This window comes from Leptonychotes weddellii, chromosome 8 (genome assembly GCF_054177405.1).
Source record: "Leptonychotes weddellii isolate Sample4059 chromosome 8, ASM5417740v2, whole genome shotgun sequence".
In the NCBI taxonomy this organism is placed as follows: domain Eukaryota; kingdom Metazoa; phylum Chordata; class Mammalia; order Carnivora; family Phocidae; genus Leptonychotes; species Leptonychotes weddellii.
The window spans coordinates 99,072,213-99,095,398 of record NC_138376.1 but is presented as its reverse complement, the minus strand read 5'-3'; the positions used below and the strand labels follow the sequence as shown (position 1 = coordinate 99,095,398).

Below are 23,186 nucleotides of genomic sequence, written 5' to 3'. Positions count from 1 at the left end.
TTTTTTTTTTTCTTAACATATATTGCATTATTTGTTTCAGAGGTACAGATCTGAGATTCAACAGTCTTGCACAATTCACAGTGCTTACCAGATACTGTTGGGTTGACACCAATTTTCTTTTTGCTAGCATTTCCTCGGCACAGGCTCTCTCTAGAGAAATAGAGCCACAATTGGTTCCCTGTATCCGTGCTCAGGAAGCTGCCTTCTTATAAATTAGGTAGAACTTCAGCCGTACATGTTTAACTGTGATTGTTAGTCGACTGGGAATTCTATTGACAAAGTTACCCGGAGTATCTCCAGTGACATTTAAGTTATTTTTTGTGATAATTGCTCCAGGAATGTTGCAGTCATGCCTGTTTTTTGGGGCATTTGTAGTCAATTACAGATTTTCCTCTGTTGTGGGCTTCATTCTAATGCATCCAAGTATTAAAAGAAGTTAACAAAAGAAGGATAATCACCTAATTAGCAGTATTTGTTGAGTGCTTACTCTTTAAATACACTGCTCCATGGCTAAATAATAAGCAGTTGGTGGTTAGGAAGAAAGAAGAAAACAGAAGAAAACGAGTCCTCACTTTGCACAACTTCAGCTTTTCATATTAAAAATTGATTAACTTAATATTTCTCAACTGTCGTTGTTGCAAGAGACAAATTCCGGTATGCACTTTTCATGGTCAAAAATTTACATCTGTAATTTAGATTCAGGACCAAATATATAAATTGAATGCCTTTTGTAGAAATACCCAGGGTTTGAGCCTAACAAGTTAATGAGGTGATCATTCCTGTATATAAATGGAAAAAAAGGGAAATACAAAACCAATAAAAGTCTTAGCACACACCATGAAAGTCCTATTAGAGGAAATGAGTGGAAACTTAGCTCTACTTGTAAAAAGAAATATAAATAAACAGAAAAAGTAATTAGTACGTTTTTATGATTATCTCTTATAGTTGCAAAAGGCTTCGATATTATAATTACACCTATTGAGAGTTAGGCAAGAAAGATTTAATATCATCATTTTATAGATTAAGAAATAAGAATCAGACAATTTCAGTGACTTTCAAATTTTGCAATTATTTCATTTTCTTTTTTCCTTCTTTTTTATGTATGAGTCACTGCCAGCTTCTTATTGATCGATGAAGAGAAAAAATAACAGAAGTGAGATTGATATTAAATAGATTGCAAGTTGTGAAAAGATAATAAAGGAACAGACAAAGATGTTACAAGTGATCATGGCAGGAGAATGATTTCTATCAGGGGATCTAGGATCCCAGCTTTGCTAAGAAAGTGGAGATGAGCCTTGAAAACTGCCCAGCAAGCAATGGGCCACAGCTCGGGATGAGGTTTTCCCACTCATCTTAATAGACTCTGGGGGCGCCTGGGTGGCTCAGATGGTTGAGCGTCTGCCTTCGGCTCAGGTCATGATCCCAAAGTCCTGGGATGGAGCCCCATATCGGGCTCCGGGCTCAGCGGGGAGCCTGCTTCTCCCTCTCCCTCTGCCTCTGGCCCTGCTTATGCTCTCTCTCTCTCTCTCTCTCTGTGTCTCAAATGAATAAAGAAAATCTTTAAAAACAAGTAAATAAATAAATAGACTCTGAAATTCCAAAAAGAGCTTGGTGCCCCCAAGGAATGTAAGCCAGGCTGGAAGACAGGGACCAAAGTTCCAGAACATTCTGGGAAGATAACCCAAGGTCAGGTCACATAAGCTTGTAGGCCAGTAAGGACTTAATGGAAAGTGCAGTAAAAAACCCAAAGCAAAGCACAATGAAAATACACACTTTGATTTCTAATCTTTTACTTCACTATTTATCTTTCTATTAAAGACTTTGATAAAATAAAAGCACATGTTCCAACCTAGATCAAGGTCAGTTTATATTATGTATCAGAGTCTGCAATCCAATGGCTTTTGAATGGATAACATGACACCAAACTTCAAAAGAGCCAATTTCTAGCATGTGGTACTTAAAATAAATACCAAGAGTCTGAACAGCATTTACATTCAACTGACTTATACATCTGAGAATGTTTGCCTCTTGTAATTCACAAGAAGATAGAGGAATTTCAAAAATTTTAATAATGCATAAAAATTAGTATTTTCATGTCTTGAGCTAGCGCTGTTTTCATATTTTGAAATATAATGAGGATGATGTTCATTAATATCATTGTCTAAACAAGGATATAACAGAAAATCTATGTGTAAAATTGATAGTAGTTGATACATATTAATTTCATTTACCTCTTTTCAAATCAGGAATTTTTTTTTCCTTTGATTAAAGAAATTTTAAATTAGGAATTATTTTAAAGCACCAGAAAAGTACATATGACAATTATCCATTATCCATAACCTAGAGGTTGAAAAATATTAACATTTTTCCATGTGTGCCTCAGATATATTTTTAAAGGAATATTTAGGCACATTTGAATCTCACTTCACTTCTATCGTAGTCCTTTCCCTTTTCTCTAGAGTTTACTCCTCTGAAATACACATATCAGTGTATTTAAAAATTTTTAATTTATATATGTGTGTGTCCACACAATGTAAAACTGTTTTATGTCTTACAACTTCACACAAATGAAAGCATGATGACACTGGTTTTCCTCACCTCACCTGAAGTTTCTGAAATTCATCAATGCTGAAACATGAGGACCTATTTCATTCAATGGAACTGTTCCTTGTGTCAAATTTTATGAAAACATTGCACTTCATTTTTCTTACTGATTTATGGATATTTCAACTTTTTTCTAATTTTTATCATAACAAGTAGGTATATGGTGAACATCTTTGCTTCTTTCTACACATTGTACAAGTTTCTTTAGCGTGAATATCTAGACGTGGAGTTACTGACTGACAGGACTTCATTATCTTAACGATACCAGATACCCTACTGTCCTCCTAAGCTCGTAGTACTAATTTACCCAAATGACAGCAGCAGTAAACATTTCCATTTCTCCAGGTTTTCACCAGGATTTGATATTATTCTCTATTTCCCCATTTAAAATTTTATCTTACGTTCTTCAATAATCTTCTTAAAAAGTATCTCCATTTAAAAATACTTATTTCTAGGGGCGCCTGGGTGGCTCAGTCGTTGGGCGTCTGCCTTCGGCTCAGGTCATGATCCCGGGGTCCTGGGATCGAGCCCCGCATCGGGCTCCCTGCTCCGCGGGAAGCCTGCTTCTCCCTCTCCCACTCCCCCTGCTTGTGTTCCCTCTCTCGCTGTGTCTCTCTCTGTCAAATAAATAAATAAAATCTTTAAAAAAAAAATAAAAAATGTTTAAAAAAAAAAATAAAAATACTTATTTCTAGGTATCATATAGTTTTTGTTGCTATTCTAAATATTTTCATTACATTTTTTAATTGGTTATCACTGATGTATAGAAATGCCATTGCTTTTTATAGACTGATTCTTGCATTCTTCAAGCCAGTGGGACTCTCTCCTGGTTTCAATATGTTTCTTGCTAATGTACATCATCGAGTAGTGTTTTCAATGCACTTGGACTGAGAATGGTCAACACACACAGTAATCTGGTATTTGTCTCTTGTACATATGATACATATTTGTCTCTAGTACATATGATATATACCATAAAAATATATCTAATACATTTAACACTCTTTCAATCTTAACTTGTGGGCAAGTTTTCTACTAGGAGCTTTGGTGGTGGATTTCTTTTTTATCTTCTTCAAATGGAAAATATTGAATTTTCTTTAATTCTTGACAATTCTTCTCTCCATCATTTTTGGATATTCTTTCTCACCTATTTCATCTAGTCTCTTTTTTGGCGACTCCTGCTACTTATGTTGAATTTTATCCTTCTATGAGCCGCACCACTTAGCATCTCATATTTTTCATTTCTTTACCTCCCTGTGTCAATTTATAGGTAATTTCCTCAGGTCTGCATTTCTAATTCTCTCTTAAGCAGCTTCTAAGATTTTTCTCAGCCCATTCACTGAATTTTAAATTTCAACTAAATTTTAAATTTCAACTCTATATAATTTTTATTTCTAGAGGTAAATGATATTGACTGCTTTTCCAAAGCTGCTTGTTTATTTTAATATAGGGCCCTATTTTGTACTGTTTTTCCTATTTTTTATTCTTTTATCTTCAAATCATATTTTTATGATTATACATTTTTCACATATTTTTCTGATTCATATGATAAAAATATATACTTTTATGTTTATACAAATTATTTCAGACTATCTTATTCTTCTAGGCCTTAGTGTACAAACATTCTGACTTTTGTGGCTTCTGATTTCATTTTGTAGTTATTTTCCTTTTGTGCAGTGTACTGCTTTATGGTGAGCTTATCAGGTGAGGCAAGTAAGTGGGAATGCCACTTGCCTGACTTGTTGAAGAATTCTAACATAAAGGAAGAATAAAACTGACCCCATTCCCATGTGGTGCACAGGTTTGGGTGTTTGCTTCCTCACTGCACACTAATTTTTCTCCACCTAGAGCCCCAAAGGAGAAAGAAAGATACCGTTGCCCCCGCCAGCTTGCAGGTGGAATTTTCTAGTGCCTGTTTCACTGTCAGGGGACAATTCTAGAGTCTAAGTGAAAACTAAGTGAACTTAGTTTTAATTTCCCTCCATGAGCCCAAACCCTAATGTCAAGTCCTAGAGAGGCCATTGAAACTCCCAACTTTAACCCACATTTTTGGATTAAAACCAGCCTCCCATCCCCCACCCTATGACCTTTGTTGTTCAGCTTTGCTTAGGCTTATGCTTATTAACTTAAATTTCCCTCTTGGGTCTGACATCTAGAAATTTCCCTCTCTTTCCTGAATCAACATGATTACAAATTTATTTACTTTGTTTCATCCAGCATATTTGTACTTGAAGTGGCAGAAATGGTGCCCATTTTTCTCAGTACGATATCTTACCAGAATGTTAGCCATTTAAAATTTACAATAGAAATATACTGAAACCCAAGACTTCATAACCAAGTGCTTTCTTAAAGTGTCTACATACTTCAGTAAAGACAATATTTCTTCCTACTGAAAATCATAAAAAAAAAAAATTACATGGTATAGTGCAACCAAATAAATGTGTACATGTTTTCTGGATAATATGCATTTTGGAAATGAGCATTTATATTGATATCATTTTATTTGAATTTAAGTCTCCGGTATCTTAGCTGCTCAATGAAGTATTGCTTGTTAAATACCATTTAGATCGATCCATATTGTTTCAAATAACTAGTGGACACACCTATGTCTAATCATGTTTTTGTAAAACAGAATGACCCACTACATTTCTCTCTACATTAATAAATATCTGTTCAGTATTTAAATTGTATGCATATTTTGTTGGAACACTGAGTATTTATTATTCTTTTAAACAAGAGACTATAGGTACTTAATTATAGTACATTGCATGCATGCATATTATAATTCACTTGCTGTATGCATATAATTAGTGATTTTTAAAATTATGTTTATGTCTATTGAAATCTGTTTTCTGCAAGTTTTTATCCTAAAAAAAAAAAAAATTTAGTTTTGTCTAAGAGGTTATAGTCATCTATTTAAAATATCACACAGTTGAAGGGCAACTCTTTTAATGACGCTACTTATTCTTTTATGATTTCTTTTTTTTTTTTTAAAGATTTTATTTATTTGACAGAGAGAAACACAGCGAGAGAAGGAACACAAGCAGAGGGAGGGGGAGAGGGAGAAGCAGGCTTCCCGCCGAGCAGAGAGCCCAATGCGGGGCTCGATCCCAGAGCCCTGGGATCATGACATGAGCCGAAGGCAGATGCTTAACAACTGAGCCACCCAGGCGCCCCTCTTTTACGATTTCTTAATTGCTGCTTTGTGTTTTAATTGTCTGTGTAGAGCTTCAAGTGTCTTTGTAAGAGGCATGTTTCTTAACTAGGATGGTAATCGCTCAGTACAAGACAGAGGCAGGCAGAGATCTGGCAGGGGGCAGGCAGTGGCTCAAGGAGCTTTCACTCAGAGTCCTGCTAGTGGCTCTAGCTCTCTTGTTCTAGCCTTTCTCTCTATATTTACCAAAGAAAGGAAAAAATGAGGCCTGCATCCCTCACTCACTTGTTACTCTTTCCTTGCAAATACCAGACATCTCCAGTGTATGAACAGTAGGTATATAAAAACATTCCTTTTCTTTTTTCCAGTTTGATTTCCTGTATTCTAGTGACTCAGGAGATTTCTCTTCATTTTAAGTTCAGCTTTGCCTGTCCTTTATTTGAACAAGTGATAAAAGTTAGAGATTTCCGGGGAGTTTTGTAAAAGAAATAAAATCCACAAAAGCTACATTTTGGTAAATATTAGAGAAGATGAACTAAGCCTGTAGGACTGTCCAAAAAGACACACAGGATGAAGAGCAGAGGTTAGGGTCCTTAAACAAGCGACCACCCACAGACGGCGACACAGTCTTGGTCTGCGCTGTGGCAATTTGTCATTTCAAAGAATATTGGAATAAAATGTACTATATCTAGGAAATTTACTATGTTCCAGTACATGAAAACTTTTACTATAGATTATGGACTTTCTGCCAGTTTACACAGACAAAAGTTGTATAGTTTCAGTAGTCAAAAAAAGCACCTAAATGACCCATGATATAACATAAGCCTATTATGTAACTATTATAATATTTAGCTTCTTATGTCAGACATTCTTGTCCCAATAAATATACACATCACATTAATACTAATATTTACTTCTTGTGTTATATTGTAATGCTTGTATGCACATACACACATAACAAATGGAAGCATATAATTTACAGCTTCTTGGATAAGATTAATGATTTAATAAAGGTTCTTAATAAGGTTCCACCCATGATTGAGAACAAAGAAAAAAAATAAGTAACATTCATTTTTATATCAGTACGGCATTCTAACTTTTTCAATGATTGTTCATCCTCTCGACTAATGTCGATAATAACACTGCTCAATCCCAACGTTTTGGAACTGATTGGTACAGTTAAAGGAAATCAGTTCTATCGTTTTAGACTTGGACATGCCTCTGTTTCCTCTGTGTGTACAAGCTGCGGTTGTAACGCATCCCTCCGCGTCAACATGATGAGCTATTAGCTGAGTATGTACAACAGAGAATGTCGTATTTCTGAAAGTACTCTTAGGAGGAAAAATTGAGGCTTTAATCAATTCCCCTGGGTCTTCTTACATTTTCGGTAATAAAACAGAAGAATCAGAAGGTAGCATTTTCAGACAATCTGGGTCTAAACTTCAGGAGATTATTTAAAACGCCAGAATGTAACCCTCGGCAGAATTACTTTCAGAGTTAGATACAAAGCTACGGTAGGTTTGAGCGTATAATCGTTTTACATGGTTGCTCTTTGTAATGCTGTTTTTCAATTCACAGGCTAGCTGGGTAATGGGGGAAAGGTGTTTTTGCTATAAAGTGACACCTCGGGCGCCTGGGTGGCTCAGTCGGTTAAGCGACTGCCTTCAGCTCAGGTCATGATCCTGGAGTCCCTGGATCGAGTCCCGCATTGGGCTCCCTGCTCGGCAGGGAGTCTGCTTCTCCCTCTGACTCTCCCCCGTCTCATGCTCTCTCTCATTCTCTCTCTCTCAAATAAATAAATAAATGTTAAAAAAAAAAAAAAAAAAAAAGTAACACCTCTTCTTAGGGTGACCGGTCCTTCTTGAGTTGGTAGGTTTTTAGACAAATAGTGGATGTATGGCAGCCGCCAACCTGGTTGTAGAGGCACATAGAGGAGGACCACAAGGAGAATAGATGGTGGATATTTACAGGAGAAACTGTTACAATTGGCTTACTGTCAACAGACAGAACAGAACAGAGAAGCCAAGGAAAAGGACCTTCTGTCTTGACAGCCACCTTTACCGGCATACACAACACACCTTGCAGTTGCAGGGTCCAAAACAAGGGTCCTCATTTGTGCTCCCTGCACCACTGCAGTTGCACGGCTTGCAGTGTGGGTAGCCAGCGTAGCCCCGGGCACAGCGGTCACAGCTCACGCCTCTGAAGCCAGGTCTGCAATGACAGGACCCAGGTGCCAGACCTAAGGGAAGACGAGCCACATATCGACAAGTGAAAAACACACACACACTTCAGTTCCTAAGGCTTTAGTGATAAGAACATTCGAAATTCTATTTTGACACAAAAACGAATTCACGAATATTGATAAAAAAGAGTTAAAACCAAAGGGTATAAGGTTTAATTAGAAGCTGGCTACGAGTCGGTAACACAGCATCTCTTACATATCTTTAAAATATGATTAACATAACATAATAATAAAAAATAAAATAGATTTGAATTAAATAAAAAAAATAAAAATACTAAGAATGAACAAAAGAAAGATAAAAGTCTCGAAGCATCTACCAAATCTAAGACTACAGAAGAACTGCCACAATGATCAAGGACTCATCTCCATAACTGACTGACATTCAAAGAATAAGCAGTGACCTGTGATACCTGTTGCTTCATAACTCAGACTATCATGAGATGGAAAAAGTGCCTGGCAAGTAAAAATATACTGCTTAAACCCCAAATTAAACAACAATCATCAAAGTATGACATCACTGAGTACAACAACAACAAAAAGACTGAGAGTTCGTGGGGATAGATATTTTGAGGACAAGACATAGAGGAAAATGAAAGCAATTTAAATTTACTTTTTCTTTTTAAATAGAGAAATGCAAAAGACAATTTTAATTCTCCTTGTTTAGAAAAATGGAAAATGCAGATGAATAAATACAAGTTACTGACTTTCAAAATCTGGAAAAGTATGAGAGCAAATCAGTAAAATATAGCCCACTCAAAAAAGGAAAGGAGGGGAGAAAGAAGCAAAGGAATATTACAGGGGGAAAGCACACAGCAGAATGACTGTCCAACCCACATGCTAATCATATGTAAATGAGTTCACTATCTTACTGCTCCCATTAAAACTATGTACGTGTAATGTTCAGAAGAGATAGGCAAAATAAGAAATATTAAAAAAAAAAGAATGTAAATCTACATTAAGAGAGCATATAGAGTTGTAATATTAGTAATGGCCGAAGTAGAATCCAATGAAAATACATTCATTAGGGGGCTCCCGCGTGGCTCAGTTGGTTAATTGCCTTCAACTGGGATCATGATCCCAGGGTCCTGGGATTGAGCCCCACTGCAGGCTCCCTGCTCAGCAGGGCATCTGCTTCTCCTTCTCCCTCTGCCCCTCTCCCCGCTAATCCCCCGCTAGTGCTCTCTCTCTCAAATAAATAATCTTAAAAAAAAAAATAGATTCATTAGGACAAGCCCTCATTTTATATTGATGACAATACAATAAAAAGCATGACTTAAGTTATTATATTTATACTCCATAGAAGCACTAATTTTAAGTACAAAAATATATAGACAACAAAAGATTTGGGGGCTCAAAAAGAAACTGGCCAAAAATCAGTGGCTGAGAATGACAGTAACCTACTCACTTCAAATATTTGTTGATGAATTAGGAAAAAAAAGACATAGAAAAACGTGAATCATCTACTATTGTTGAATTACACATTATATTGTATATACCTACCTATTGCAGCTCATCATTAATCTACAAAAATGTTCAATTTCTCAAAGCAGAAATGATCCAAGTCTTGTTTTAACATAAATTACTACTTCTATATTTGTAACAAATGTCATGATAAATTACGATTGAAATAATTTGAAATATCAAACATGATAATAGAATATTTTGCAAAATTCCACCACTCTAAAAATGAATAAATATTTCTCCTTTTAACTCGAGTGAAAGAGAAATCAAGACTTTAATTGTGATTAAATAGTTTTCTAAGTAGAATATAACAGCAGTGAGAAAGAAACTTAACAATGTTTATGGAAAAAAAACGGTAGCCACTTTCAAGCTTAAATACATTAAAAAATGTAAATAAGTTAAAATTTAGCTCATGTAATTATAAAAAAAAAAAAGAGAGAAAAACCAAATGAACACCACAGGAAAGAAGAAGATTTGAAAAATAAACAGAAAGAAAATAAGGCAAAAGAGAACTTTAAAGATAATCAAAGATATCAAAAGAGGACAAATGATCAAAGATCACCACAAAAATGTTTTAGTAGCAGTTAGTTTTTACAGTGTTTTCAATGTTTGAAACTCTTATGGAGCATCTAAAACGTGGAGAACTATGTAATTTAGTTTATAAAGCTAGTAAAAACTTGGTATCAAAATCTAACAAAGATAACCCTAAATAAACATAATAAGAGCTAACAATTAAATAGCACTTATTTTATGCTAGGCATTATGCTTGGCACTACATACGACACATGGGTTAATTCAGTTAATACTCAAAACCTCAAAATGAGGTAAACACTATTATGTTTTCCATTTTACAGATGAGGAAACTAAGGCACAGAGAAATTAATTTGTTTGCCAAGATAGCACAGCTAGCAGATGTCATAGCCAAAACCAATTTAACATATGAATTCAGAGGAGCAAATCCTAAATAAAATAAACACCAAACTGAATCCTAAAGTACATTAAAAGGCTCTTACGTGATGACCAAGAAGATTTTATTCTGGTAATTTAAATATTGTTTCATATTAATAAATTCATTTTTAACATATTCATAAGTCAAATGAAAAAGAAATCTGATAATTTCAATAAAGGTTGAAAAAGCATTCCAAAAAATTAACATTTACTTCTCATGTTAAAATCTCCAGACATTGAGACTAAGTGTAGATGTATTCCATACAATGACCATGTCTTTTTTTTTTATTATGTTATGTTAATCACCATACATTACATCATTAGTTTTTGATGTAGTGTTCCATGATTCATGGTTTGCACATAACACCCAATGCTTAATATCGTGTATGTTGTAACATTGTAATATTGCAAACTAGATGTCCAAAGACCCCCTCTTGGTCAGAACATTTGACAACACAGAATAAAGTTAGAGACAGACAGATAGACAGAATGACTGTGCTGGTTTAAAATAAGGAAACTCCTTGAAGATCAGAAACTACAAAATTAAAAAAAGAGAGAGAAAGAGAAGAGATTCTAAAGAAATAAGCTAGCCCTTAACCAGTATCTTTCCTGGAGTTGACTGACTCTGATTAACTAGACTAGAGCCCTGAGCATGGCTTTATGGAACAAAAGACAAATTCTAGGTACTACTCAAGTTAGGAGATCGTATCAGAGATTATATAAACTCAAGGATCCTGAAAGGATAAACTAGGACATTTACACAAACATGCACACACATACACACACACACAAATCATGGAACACACAAGAAAATAAGGCCCCAGTGAATAAGTTAGCAGAAAAACCAACCCCCAGCATTAGGTTCAGATAGATAACAGAGAATGTTACTAAGAGATACAGAATATAAAATAAATATACTTAATATGCTTAATGAAAAAAATTGTATTAAATATAGATCAATTTAAAAGAGACTACTGAAAAAACAAAATACAGCTAGAAACTCTCTTTATAAAATATACCAAATAAATTCCATACTGATTAAGGAACTAAGTATCAAAAAGTGAAACAATAAAAATTAAGAAAATGAATACATTTGTCTGATCTTGGGATAGATGAGAGTTTTAGAATTCTAAAGGCATATCAGAAATTCAATTAAAATATTAAAATATAATAATCTTGACATAATACCTTATTATAGCTAAAGAAGTTTTCTAAGTTGTAATAGGTGATTATATAAAAAATTTTAAAGTTTCATATATAAAAAAAATCTTAATAATAGCGAGACACAAAATCTGTTTACGTTTATAACAAATTTAACATACGGTTGTTGTTTTTAATATTTAAAGAGCTCTTACAAATCTATGAGGGAAAATCCACCTTATACCAAAAGTAACCAGTTTTCTGGTAATCAAGTTAATGCCATAAAATACCATTTCCCACTATCTGGTTACTCATACTAAGAACTCCAAAGCATTAGACTACAACTTAGACTCTCCTAAAAAATCATCAAGCTAAACATGAAGATAAAAATGTATCATGGGAATGTGTCTAATTTTGTAACCCAGGTCTATATTGAATAATATATAATTATAATATTATAAACTTTGATTATTGCATTTCAATTTTAAAATTAGAAGAATTAATTAGGTCTCAAATTAAATATAACTGTATGATCTTGTTTGGGGGGAATCACTGATTTTTATTTTTTGTTGCATTTGGTTTTTCCAGTTTTATTGACAAATAATTGACATGTCATTGCATAAGTTTAAGATGTACAATGTTTTGACTTGATAGACTTATATTTTGTGAAATGATTACTACAGTAGTGCTAGTTAACACTTCCATCACCTCACATAATTTCATTTTGTGGTGAGAACAGTTAAGATCTATGCTCTTAGCAACTTTCGAGTATGTAATACAGTACTGTTAACTATAATCCCCATGATGTATATTAAATCCCTGGATCTCATTAGTCTTATAACTGGAAGTTTGTGTCCTTTGACCAGCATCTCCCCATTCCCCCCACCTCCCAGTCCCTGGCAACCTCCATTCTGTTCTGTTTTGTTTTGTTTTTTTTTTTCAATATGTTCAGCTTTTTTAGATTCCACACATAAGTGATATCATACAGTTATTGTCTTTCTCTCTCTCACTTATTTCACTTAGCATAATGCCCTCAAGGTCTGTTCACATTGTCACATAATGGCAGGATTTTCTTCTTTCCCATGGTTGAATAATATTCGATGATATGTATGACATATATATTTATGTGTGTATGTATATCTATATACCTATATATAGATGAACTTTGAAAAGATAAAGATGCAACTGACAGATATGCCAAGTGAGTTGGAAGATCAGTGGGGAGTATAGAGATTTACACATAGTAGGAACCTCAAAAGAGGAGTCTAAATTTAATGGCTCATAAAATGACTTGAACTTTTTATTTAACATGATAAAAATACCATACATAAGAAAAATGTCTGAATAGTGGAGAGAAGGAAGGAAGCAGTGTGAATGAAAACATTTGTCTTTTAAGATGGAGAGTCAGTAGGCAATATTTAATGGTGATGAAAGTACTAAGAATACTATTTAGATATTGTCTGGAAGATAAGTTTTTCCAGAACTTAATAGAAGAAATGGCTCAGTGTGATAAAATTTGGAAATGAGATTGGGGGATGAATAAGTTGAAGAGGATACTATTGCTATTTATTTTATTCTCTTCCCAGTTGTTAAAATTTTACTTTTACTATGTATGGTTTTTATAATAATTGAAAAATATTTATACACAAATATCTTCACTAAAGCACTGGTTACAATAAACAAAATTAGAAACAATCTTAATAGCTATATAAAGTTGAGTGGGTAAATAAATTATGGTGTATCCACGTAATGATATACTATTCAGGTACTAAAACCAGATTTCAGAGAAACTCTCAACAGTTTGGGGAAAAACTCATTATGTGAAGTTAACACAAACATGTTAATAAGAGTATTTATGATGAATTACCACTGCATTGTATGCTTATTTTTCTACTTTTCAATATTTTATCACTTTTTCAAAAATAATACACTTTAAAAAGTACAAAAATAAAAAGTACAGAAAAAAGTTAAATGACATTACTGAAAATAACATGATTTAGTTGTTACTACAAAAAGATAAGGAGCCATAAAATGAAAAATGACCTCAATAATTCACCATTTGAGATTTAAAATACTCAGAGTTTTAATTTTTTAAGATTTCAGACTGTAGGGTTTACCTTGATAATCTTACAGTTTTATAAAGAAACCAGGTAAGCTACACTGTGCCAAAGAAACATTGCCAGTGTTTTAACTTGAGAGCAATGGGAGGAAAAACCCTATATTGTAGCCATGATTTATTTTCGTCTTTCCTAAGAGAAGAATCCACTCTTAGCAGTATAAAGAAACTGTTTCAGATACGTCCTAATGTTCTACTTAACTGTGGCAAGCAACTCTCCTGGAAGTCGCTCTTCAACATTTTATATCAAGGAGTTATTTTGGCATTTGATTCTTCAATGTTTGGAGTTCATCACAAATTTCAATCCTCAAAGAAGGTATTTGGCTTAAATTTCTGTCAGCCTCTTTCCCTTCATTAACTCATGACTACTATCTATTTTTAGTCCTTTATGTAGAGTTTTGCTTTCTGTACTATTGACTACATCTCGGTGTGTGATGTCTGTTCTCACCTCCCATGCAGCACAAACATCCCTCAGTGAATGCTGTCTTTTCAGGCCTGAAACCACAGAAACTACAAAAAACAATTCAATAAATAACAAGACATTAAAAAATTATATACATCACAGATTTCTGATTGACCAGAAGATAGATGTGCATAGATATGTAAATATGCATATATGAATATACATATATATGCATATAATGCAAAATAAATTATTTAACTCTTTTTGCTTTTAAAGCATTATAATTAATTAATTGTAATTAATTTACAGGAAAATAATTATTGAGATGAATAAAAAACTGCTTCCTGGAAGGAACATTGATAGATATGAGAATAAAATTATTAAATGAATGAAATTCACTGCAAAATGTCACCCTAAAAATAATCATATCTGACTTTTCGTTGCCCTTTTATCAAAACAACAGCTCTCTGCTATCGCTCTCACCTCGTCGAGCATGTTTTTCATCCTTCACACAGACTTCATTTAAGGAACCAACTGGATCACAACGGCATGGCTGGCATGGTCTTGGATAATTTGGAGATACCTAACAAGAATATTAAATGGCTCTTAGTCAAATGTAATAAAAATGTCAATATTTTTCAACTTGGCAAACTTCTAAGGACAAAATAAATTTAATAATACATAGTAATAAATTATATTGAGAAAATTATATAGGAAATTATCTTTAATATATATTTGCAATTTCCAAAATCCCTTTCCTCTAAATAGATACACAAATGCAAAGAAGATAGTACAATATACTTCTATTTATTGCTACGTATATTCAGCAATTATCAAGATTTTGCCATATGAGTTCCATCATTTTTCATTCTTTGCTGAAGTTTAAAGAAAACTGCAGATAGAGTATTTTAATCCTTACACATTTTAGTATGCATCTTTCTTTTACAATCATAGTATCATTATAATAAATAAAATAACAATATTTACTTGATAGTCTCTAATATATATTCCTTAATAAAATCCTTCTGATTGTTTTTTTGTGTTTTTCTTTTCTTACAACATAGTTCAAAATTAGTAATTTCCCCAAATTTAATTTTTAGGAAGTTTGTTCACGTTGATCATGATGTGGCTAATTAAAAATAGAAATTTATATTTGGTGCTGAAAAAAATAATATTAAGTAGGCAAATTAAACATTTGGCTTCCTGGAAAGACAGCATCAGCCAAGGGCAAACAATGTAGTCTCCACAATTAGGAAAATGTGAGCTCACATCTCAGTGTGCCTGCTGACTAGCTATGTGACATCATGTAACTTCTCTACTTCCTTGTGATATGAGGATCTCAGTAGCAACTACAGTGATATTATTAAACTAAAATTAAAAGGAAGAACATATAAAAGATCTGATAAGATTCCTCAGATATATTAAATATTCAATACAACTAATTTTAATGTTAAAATTTTTAATTAAACAAACCTAGACTATGATAATATGCTGTAATTACAATACTTGTTTTCCAGATGCAATAGGATAAGAAGAAAAATAAATTTGCCTAGGGTATATCTAAATACTGTGCACATGCTCTCTCTGTGTCTCTCTCTCTCTCTACTCTATATAAATAAATCTATTCATATAAATATATGTATTTCCCCCATAAAATATAGCCATACATATGTATATATCTATACTTTATTTATAAATGTAAACTTGTTTACTAATATAAATCAAAGTGTTATAACTAGAGTTATTTACATGTCTGATAGAATATCAATCAATCAGCTCTATTCACAGATCAGTTTTAAAATCATCATTTAAGACACATTTATTCATTCCCCATTATGAAGTAAGAACTGTGCAAAAGCACAGATAGGTAAGGCCTGGTGTCTGCCTTAAATAACAGGCTTGAAAGGTATTGATTAAATAAAATGTGCTAAGTGATAAAATAGACATACAAACAGAGCATTAGGGCACAGAAGAGGAGGGAGTAATAATACAACACACTGAAGTCAACAATGTTTCACAGAAGTGACATTTAGACTGAAGCTTGAAGTATGAGCAACAGTTTCAGAATAGGTATGGGAGAAGGGCTCTCTACCTAGAAAAAAACACCAAGACATGAAAACAAAAAATGAAAGAAAAAAAAAAACCCTCTGTGGACAAAAGACAAAAAATTTCTTTTAAATGAGATCTTGGCTGTAATAAATATGATTCATGATTCCAATGATGAGCTTGAGTAAATCAAAGTCTCCTAATTCATTATCCTTCTTTGTGGTAATTGGGGAAATCTGCCAGATTGCTGACTAGGAATCTTTCTAACATGAGATCCTATAAATATATCAACTTTGCACATGATTTTTAATTTTATTAAAATAATTCAGATTACTAATTAGTTCTCAAAATAAACATTGCATTATATATATTTGATTTAACTATTAAATATATGGATTTAGTAAATAAATCTTAAATCAGATTTTAGGACAATAATTTTTAAAATGTTGTAGAGGTGTTATTTAGTTGACAACTGCAATGCAAAAAAATTTTTCTTTTTATATCTTTATAAAAATGAAATGGACTTCTGGGGCCCTTGGGTGGCTGGGTCAGTTGAGCGTTCAACTCTTGATTTCAGCTCAGGTCATGATCTTAGGGTCCTGTGTTGGCTCCATGCTCAGTGGGGAGTCTGCTTCCCTCCCACTCTCTCTGCCCCTCCCTCTGCTCATGCACTTCCCTCTCTCTCTCAAATAAATAAATCTTAAAAAAAAAAAAAAATGAAGTGGGCTTCTACCCAAATATTAGGCACTTGAGAGATTTGAATTTTTAACAAATAGTGTAGCATAAGTATTTTTATAAGTATTAAAACACCATAATCTAGGCTCCGATTCACTTAATTGACTAGTAATAAAAACATGAAGCTTCCAGGTTTTATAATGGCCGTGTCTTGTATGGTCCAATCTACTCTCAGATAGCAATTATTAATTCTGGACAAAATATGAAAGTAAAATATTTAAGGGCCTGGGAAATTAATCAAAAGCAGGCAGAACTTGGAAGAGTTTGAGGTTTGGAAGAATTTGAGGTTTGAAAGAAAAAAAATATACTAGCTGAGATCTACATTCAGAGATGGGGAGCACCAAAATCTGCATATCAACACTCTTCGAATGCTTAACTGATCCCTTAATCATATATCCATTCAGGAGACTCCAAGGAATCCAGTGGAAAGTAATAGCAGGAAAGCTCAATGATGTGAGTAAAGTTTTCAGGTCTGCATACCATAGAGTAAACAGAGATTGGAGTTGTCAATCAAGTTAGCAAGATTAGACAACCACCTTGAGCTTTTATTATTATTATTATTATTATTATTATTATGTTATGTTAATCACCATACATTACAACATTAGTTTTTGATGTAGTGTTCCATGATTCATTGTTTGCCTATAACACCCAGTGCTCCATGCAGAACGTGCCCTCCTTAATACCCATCACCAGGCTAACCCATTCCTCCACCCTCTCCCCTCTAGAACCCTCAGTTTGTTTTTCAGAGTCCATAGTAGCTCTCTGTTAATCTACCCTAACACAGTGTAAAGCAAGCCTCTACATAATCTAGTTTAAAACTACTAGAACGAATAAAGGAACTCAGGTATAGGATATAACATCAATATTTGAAAATCTTGATAATAATATTAAACAATTTTAAAATTATTTTTTATAATAATACATAAATATACTGAGAATTAACAAAAGACATGCAAGATCTCTGTACTGAAAACACTGCTGTGAATATTTAAAGGACATATAAATAATTGGAGAGACATGCTATATTCATGGATTACAAGACCCAATATTAGCGTTTGTTCTCTCCATATCTGTATTTAGATTCTATACAACAGTCTCAACTAATATTTCTGTCATTGACAACTTCATTCTAAAATTTGTACGGGAATATAAAGAAATCATTATGTCCAAAACAATCTTCAAAAGGAAGAATAAAGTTAGTGCACTTAGGTTTCTGAATTCTAGACTTATTAAAGGTAAAATAAATCAAGATACAATGCTATTAACGCAAGGATGGACAAAAAAATCCATGGGACAGAACTAGGGCTCCAGAAATTGACCCACATGATCAAACCACATGATTTGCCACAAATTCCTCAAAGCAATTTATTTATTTATTTTTTGAAGATTTTATTTATTTATTTGAGAGAGAGAGAGCAAAAACAGAGGGAGTGACAGGCAGAAGGAGAGGGAGAATAAGTCTCCCTGCTCTGTGGGGAGCTGGATGTGGGCTCCATCCCAGGACCCTGAGATCACGGCCTGAACCAAAGACAGAGGCTTAACCAACTGAGTCACTCAGGCGCCCTGCCTCAAAGCAATTTAAAGGAAAAAAAGAAGTACTTAAAAAAAAAAAAAAAAGGTTCTGGAACAACAGGTTAACCAGGTAGATCTTAATCATTATTTTATACCACACTCAAAGATTTGCTTGAGATGGGTCATAGATCTAAAAGCTAAAATTACAGTGTTTCTAGAATTAAAAAAAATACCTTGGCTTGAAGAGAAACTTCACAAGATATAAGAATAGACAATAAGCACTTACTATGAAAATTAAATCCAAAATGGGACCAGCTGTAAATTTATAATAGAAGATCTGCAGTAGCACCAAGCATTGATAGGAATGACTTAGTGACTGACAAATATCCACTAGCCACACCCACTGTACCCACTACAATAGCTAATTCAAAAAGACAGTCAATACCAAATATTAGAAATGATATGGAAGAATTGGAACTCACACATTTTTGGTGAACATGTAAAATATTGTTACTAATTTGGCAAAATGTTGGCAGTTTCTTATAAAGTCATATAAAGACATTATAAATATCCTATAAAACAAGTATTCTATCCCTAGATACTTATGCAAACAAGGTAAATAAAACTTGACCACAAAAACACTTAACATAATATATAAGTCCTTCTGTGGTCATGTTTTATTTAATATAAGCAGTGTTTTGTAAGAGCTAACCAAAACCTGAAAATGACATAAATATCCACCAACAGAATGGATTAAAAATTGCAGTACATTCATGCAAAGGAATAATACTCAGTAATTAAAAAAAAAAAAAAAACTATGGATGCACACACCATGGATAACTCTTTAAATGTTATATTGAGTGAAAGAAGGAGAACAAAATTGTATTCATTTTATGATTTCATTTTTATGAAATTCACTAAGAGGCAAAACTAATTTATGTTCTAAAAATCAGTTTGCCAAGGGGTGAGGATTGACAGGAATGGGGCATAATGGAACTTTCTAGAGAGATGGAAGTGTTTTATACCACATCCTCAAAGATTTATCCAGTTTCTATTTTGAAACACTTCCAGTCACCTCTTAGAATTTGCAGTCAAATTGCTCAGAGAAGCTTTCAAAATTATTTTTCCATATAATACATCTCTGTATGAAAAAGCCAAAAATAACACTTTGTGAAGGAAAAAGCATACTTTACCCCTTTGGGTCTGAAGAAACCATCAATGCATGTCTCACAGTTTATACCAGCTGTGTTTTGGGTGCAGTTAATGCACACACCCCCTCCAATGTACTTTCCATGGATATTTAAACTCAGATTTCTTCTGGCAACATTTTCATCATAGTAGCATTCTTCAGCTTTCCCATGACAATTGCATGCTGCATTAGGGAAAAATAAATTCATAAACATTAATTTCAGGTTTCAGATATTGAAAATCATTTTCTGTTATATAATAGATTTTTGTACTCTATGAGAAATTATATTGCATTAGCATATATATATAAAATCAGTACAAAATTATCTAGAAAGTATTTGGATTTATTGAATATATTAATAAATTCATACTTTTTAATGGAACTTGAAATAATTAAAACCTATAAATTAAACTGAATCATATGAAACTGCTAATATTTGACTGATTTTATTTTACAAAACTGAAATTTCTCATGGTTCAACCCATAATTTCCTATTATGACAAACAATAAATTATTGAACTATGGCACTGAATGATTAATATCCAGGTAATCTGCAATGGATAATTATTACATGTGAATTTCAGTGTTAGAACCTATGGGTAAAAAAGGACACTTAGGACATAATTCCTTTTTTGCGCTCCTGATAATAACTAAAACTTGGGTTTTTTTTATATGCTATGTTCTGTTTTATATTTATTGCCGCTGATTTTAATTCTCAAAATAGCTTTACGAGTTAGGGACTCTTTTCATCTATCAGGCACGGAGATAAAGAGAAGTGAAGTAATTATAGAAGGTAACCAAATCAGTCTTGTCAACCTCACTCTAAAGTGAGGCTCCTGAGTCTACAGGGCTAACACCTGGCAAATCCCTTCAAGTTCTATCTGATAAGAGAGATGAACTGTATGATAAGTGCCAAGGAATCAGGACAATATGAGAGCTGGTTTGCTTAGTGGCTGAGATCACACTGTTTTGCATCAGTCTTGGTGCTCCAGTACTTAGTAGTCATGTGACGTAGGGAACTTCTGAATTTCACTTAGGCTCAGTTTCTGTAAACATGGAGAGGTCAATAGTAATTACCAGATAGGAATATTTAAAAGCTTTACGTGAGAAAATGCCTGCAGAATCATTAGCATAATGCCTTGTATATAAGTTCTTAATCAATTTTTCCCCCCAACTTCTTCCCCCTTGATCCTCCTTGTCTTCCAATCCCCTTCCCTTCTTCCTCCTCCTTTTCTGTTTCATGTCATACTAAAGGAGCTCAGGGATATGAAAAAATTATTCCCCCAGGAAGAACTGGGTAAGGCTTTAAAAAAAAATGGGTAAAATTTATTTTAGGATGGGAACTAGGGAAAAAGATATATTATGCAGAATCTCCTTTCACAGATGCTGAGTTTCTTAGATGTTCTTACATGGATTTCCACATATATGTGTGGGGGGGTGGGTACATATGTGTATACGGGTTCATGTGTGGGGCACACAGCTTAGTCTCCCCCCCCCCACAGAGGGAAACATTTATAAACTGTTCTGAACTATTTCCAAATTTTTACTAACAGTAAATAGCATACTCTTTCTCTATTAGCATATGTTTCCCCTAAGGCTACACAGGGTACTTCTTGAATGGGGTGTTTAACAGATCCCTATTAATGGGTAATTATATTGTTTCCAGATTTCTCTTTCATAAGTAACACTGAGTACATACTAGGAGAACAAGGAGGTGGGAGAGGATTGGGGGTTCTAATGTCATACTGCTTCCCATTTGTCATATGAGTGACTCTGTGAAGAAAATTTAAACCTTGGTGTCATTTTTTTTTTTAAGATTTATTTATTTATTTGTCAGAGAGAGAGAGAGCACAAGCAGGGGAGCGGCAGGCAAAGGGAGAAGGAGAAGCAGGCTCCCCAGTGAGCAGAGAGCCCTACACGGGGCTCCATCCCAGGACTCTGGGATCATGACCTGACCTGAAGGCAGACACTTAACTGACTGAGCCACACAGGCGCCCCACTTGGTGTCATTTTTATGCTTCCCTCTTACGGATGTTGTGAGAATGCAAAACACCCAGTGGAATGGCTGGCACCCGGGAAACACTCCGCTGCATAAATGTTAGAAGCAGTCATAGTAGTGATTATGTGCTCCTGACAGAGTCCTAATGGGTTCTGTACAGCTATACGATGACATCTATAGGCGAAATTCCTGCAAATATAATTTCTAGTCAAATTTTAACTTCAATTATTTTGAAAAATTTCCCTCCAAAAATGCTATGTCAGATTACTTTCCTTCCAAAAGATATGATAAAACTTTAACCATAGCCTCACCACCACTGTGTATTATCAACCCTCTTAATTAGTTCCTGGACATAGTAAGCATTTGGGTACTCGTTGAGTGAATGAATGATAAGCTTTGATAAGTTGAAAAGAGTATTTTCATTGTTTTAATTGGTACTTCTTTAATTATGAATAAGTGTGATAACCTCTTTAGATCGTTTTGAGTCTTGTCTTTTCCTGAGAAATGCCTGTTTTAATCTTTGCTCATTTTTAACCGGTTTATTGAATTCTTTCTTATTGTTATAGAAGATGTCTTGATATAGTAAGAATATTATCTCCTTGTCATGTTTGTAGCAAATAGCTTCCCCAGTCTGTTGACTCTGGTTTAGAATATAAGATTCTTGCTATACTGATGGAAAGTTTTCAAACTTTATTCTAGGGAAACTGTAGTCATAAATATAAATCACTAGGCATTAGAAGCAGTTTTTTATCTTTAGGACAATACACAAGAATTCTTAAAAATCCTGTTATAAAAATACATTGCAAGAAAACAGGCAAGATTCCTGCTTCCAGTTTAAGTAGAGGGAAATATAGAGGAATGCAAAGTGATTCTCACATTATTTAGATTTAGTATTTATAACCATGAGCGAAGTAGGTAAAACACTGAGGCTGGGGGAGCCCTGCTTTTCACATTCCATGCCCAGGGCCCGCTGCCTACAGTTTCCGTGGCTGTTTTCAAGGCCCTGCACCTGCAAAATTCCCCATTTATAGCCTCAGAGAACACGGATGGTACCCACTCACAAAGAGCAATTTTTCACTCTGCCATCAGCAGTTTGCTATCTCACAGAATGTCCAAGACACGTGATAGAAATGTCTTTAGTACAGGCTTAGCAAGGGAAGAAATACTCTTTGCTTTTTAGAGATATACCCTGCCTTAAGTAAGCCAGATTGATGAAAATCCAAATTAAACTCAAATGAATTAGTAGGTAATTATTCATTTTATAGAAGGATCTGTCATGTTACAGAAGGGTTTTTCTACATCTTAAGGTGATTGGAACACAATTCAACTTGGAAAAGAAAATTTTCATATAAGCTTTTAGGAATGCATACATAAAAGCATGATATTTATGTAAGGTTCTAAGGTTTGGATTCCTATCTTTAATTTGTGGATAAAATAGAAAAACATTTTTTTTTTCAGTTTGGAAATACAGCCTCCCATCTGTCCCATAAGAAAAGATAATTGTTTCAGAATTCTACTATTTAAAAAATGTATATAGTAACAAGTGGCAATGTGCTTCTGTGTTGCTTTGTCCATCCCAGTTGCTCACAAATTTGAGCTATACTTTTTGTTTCCTTGTGTAAATATATATACAC

At 33.8% G+C, this 23,186-nt stretch overlaps 1 protein-coding gene across 1 annotated transcript in view; it reads right to left on the bottom strand.

Moving 5' to 3' along the window:
• Window positions 1-23,186, bottom strand: part of LAMA2 (laminin subunit alpha 2) — a 576,425-nt gene that overhangs the window by 333,026 nt on the left and 220,213 nt on the right. Inside the window, exons 8-10 of the mRNA XM_081828983.1 lie at window positions 19,558-19,736; window positions 14,552-14,651; window positions 7,837-7,997 (exon numbers count right to left, since the gene is read on the bottom strand). Of these exons, the coding sequence (XP_081685109.1) occupies window positions 7,837-7,997; window positions 14,552-14,651; window positions 19,558-19,736 (440 nt within the window). The remainder of the gene's footprint in view (window positions 1-7,836; window positions 7,998-14,551; window positions 14,652-19,557; window positions 19,737-23,186) is intronic.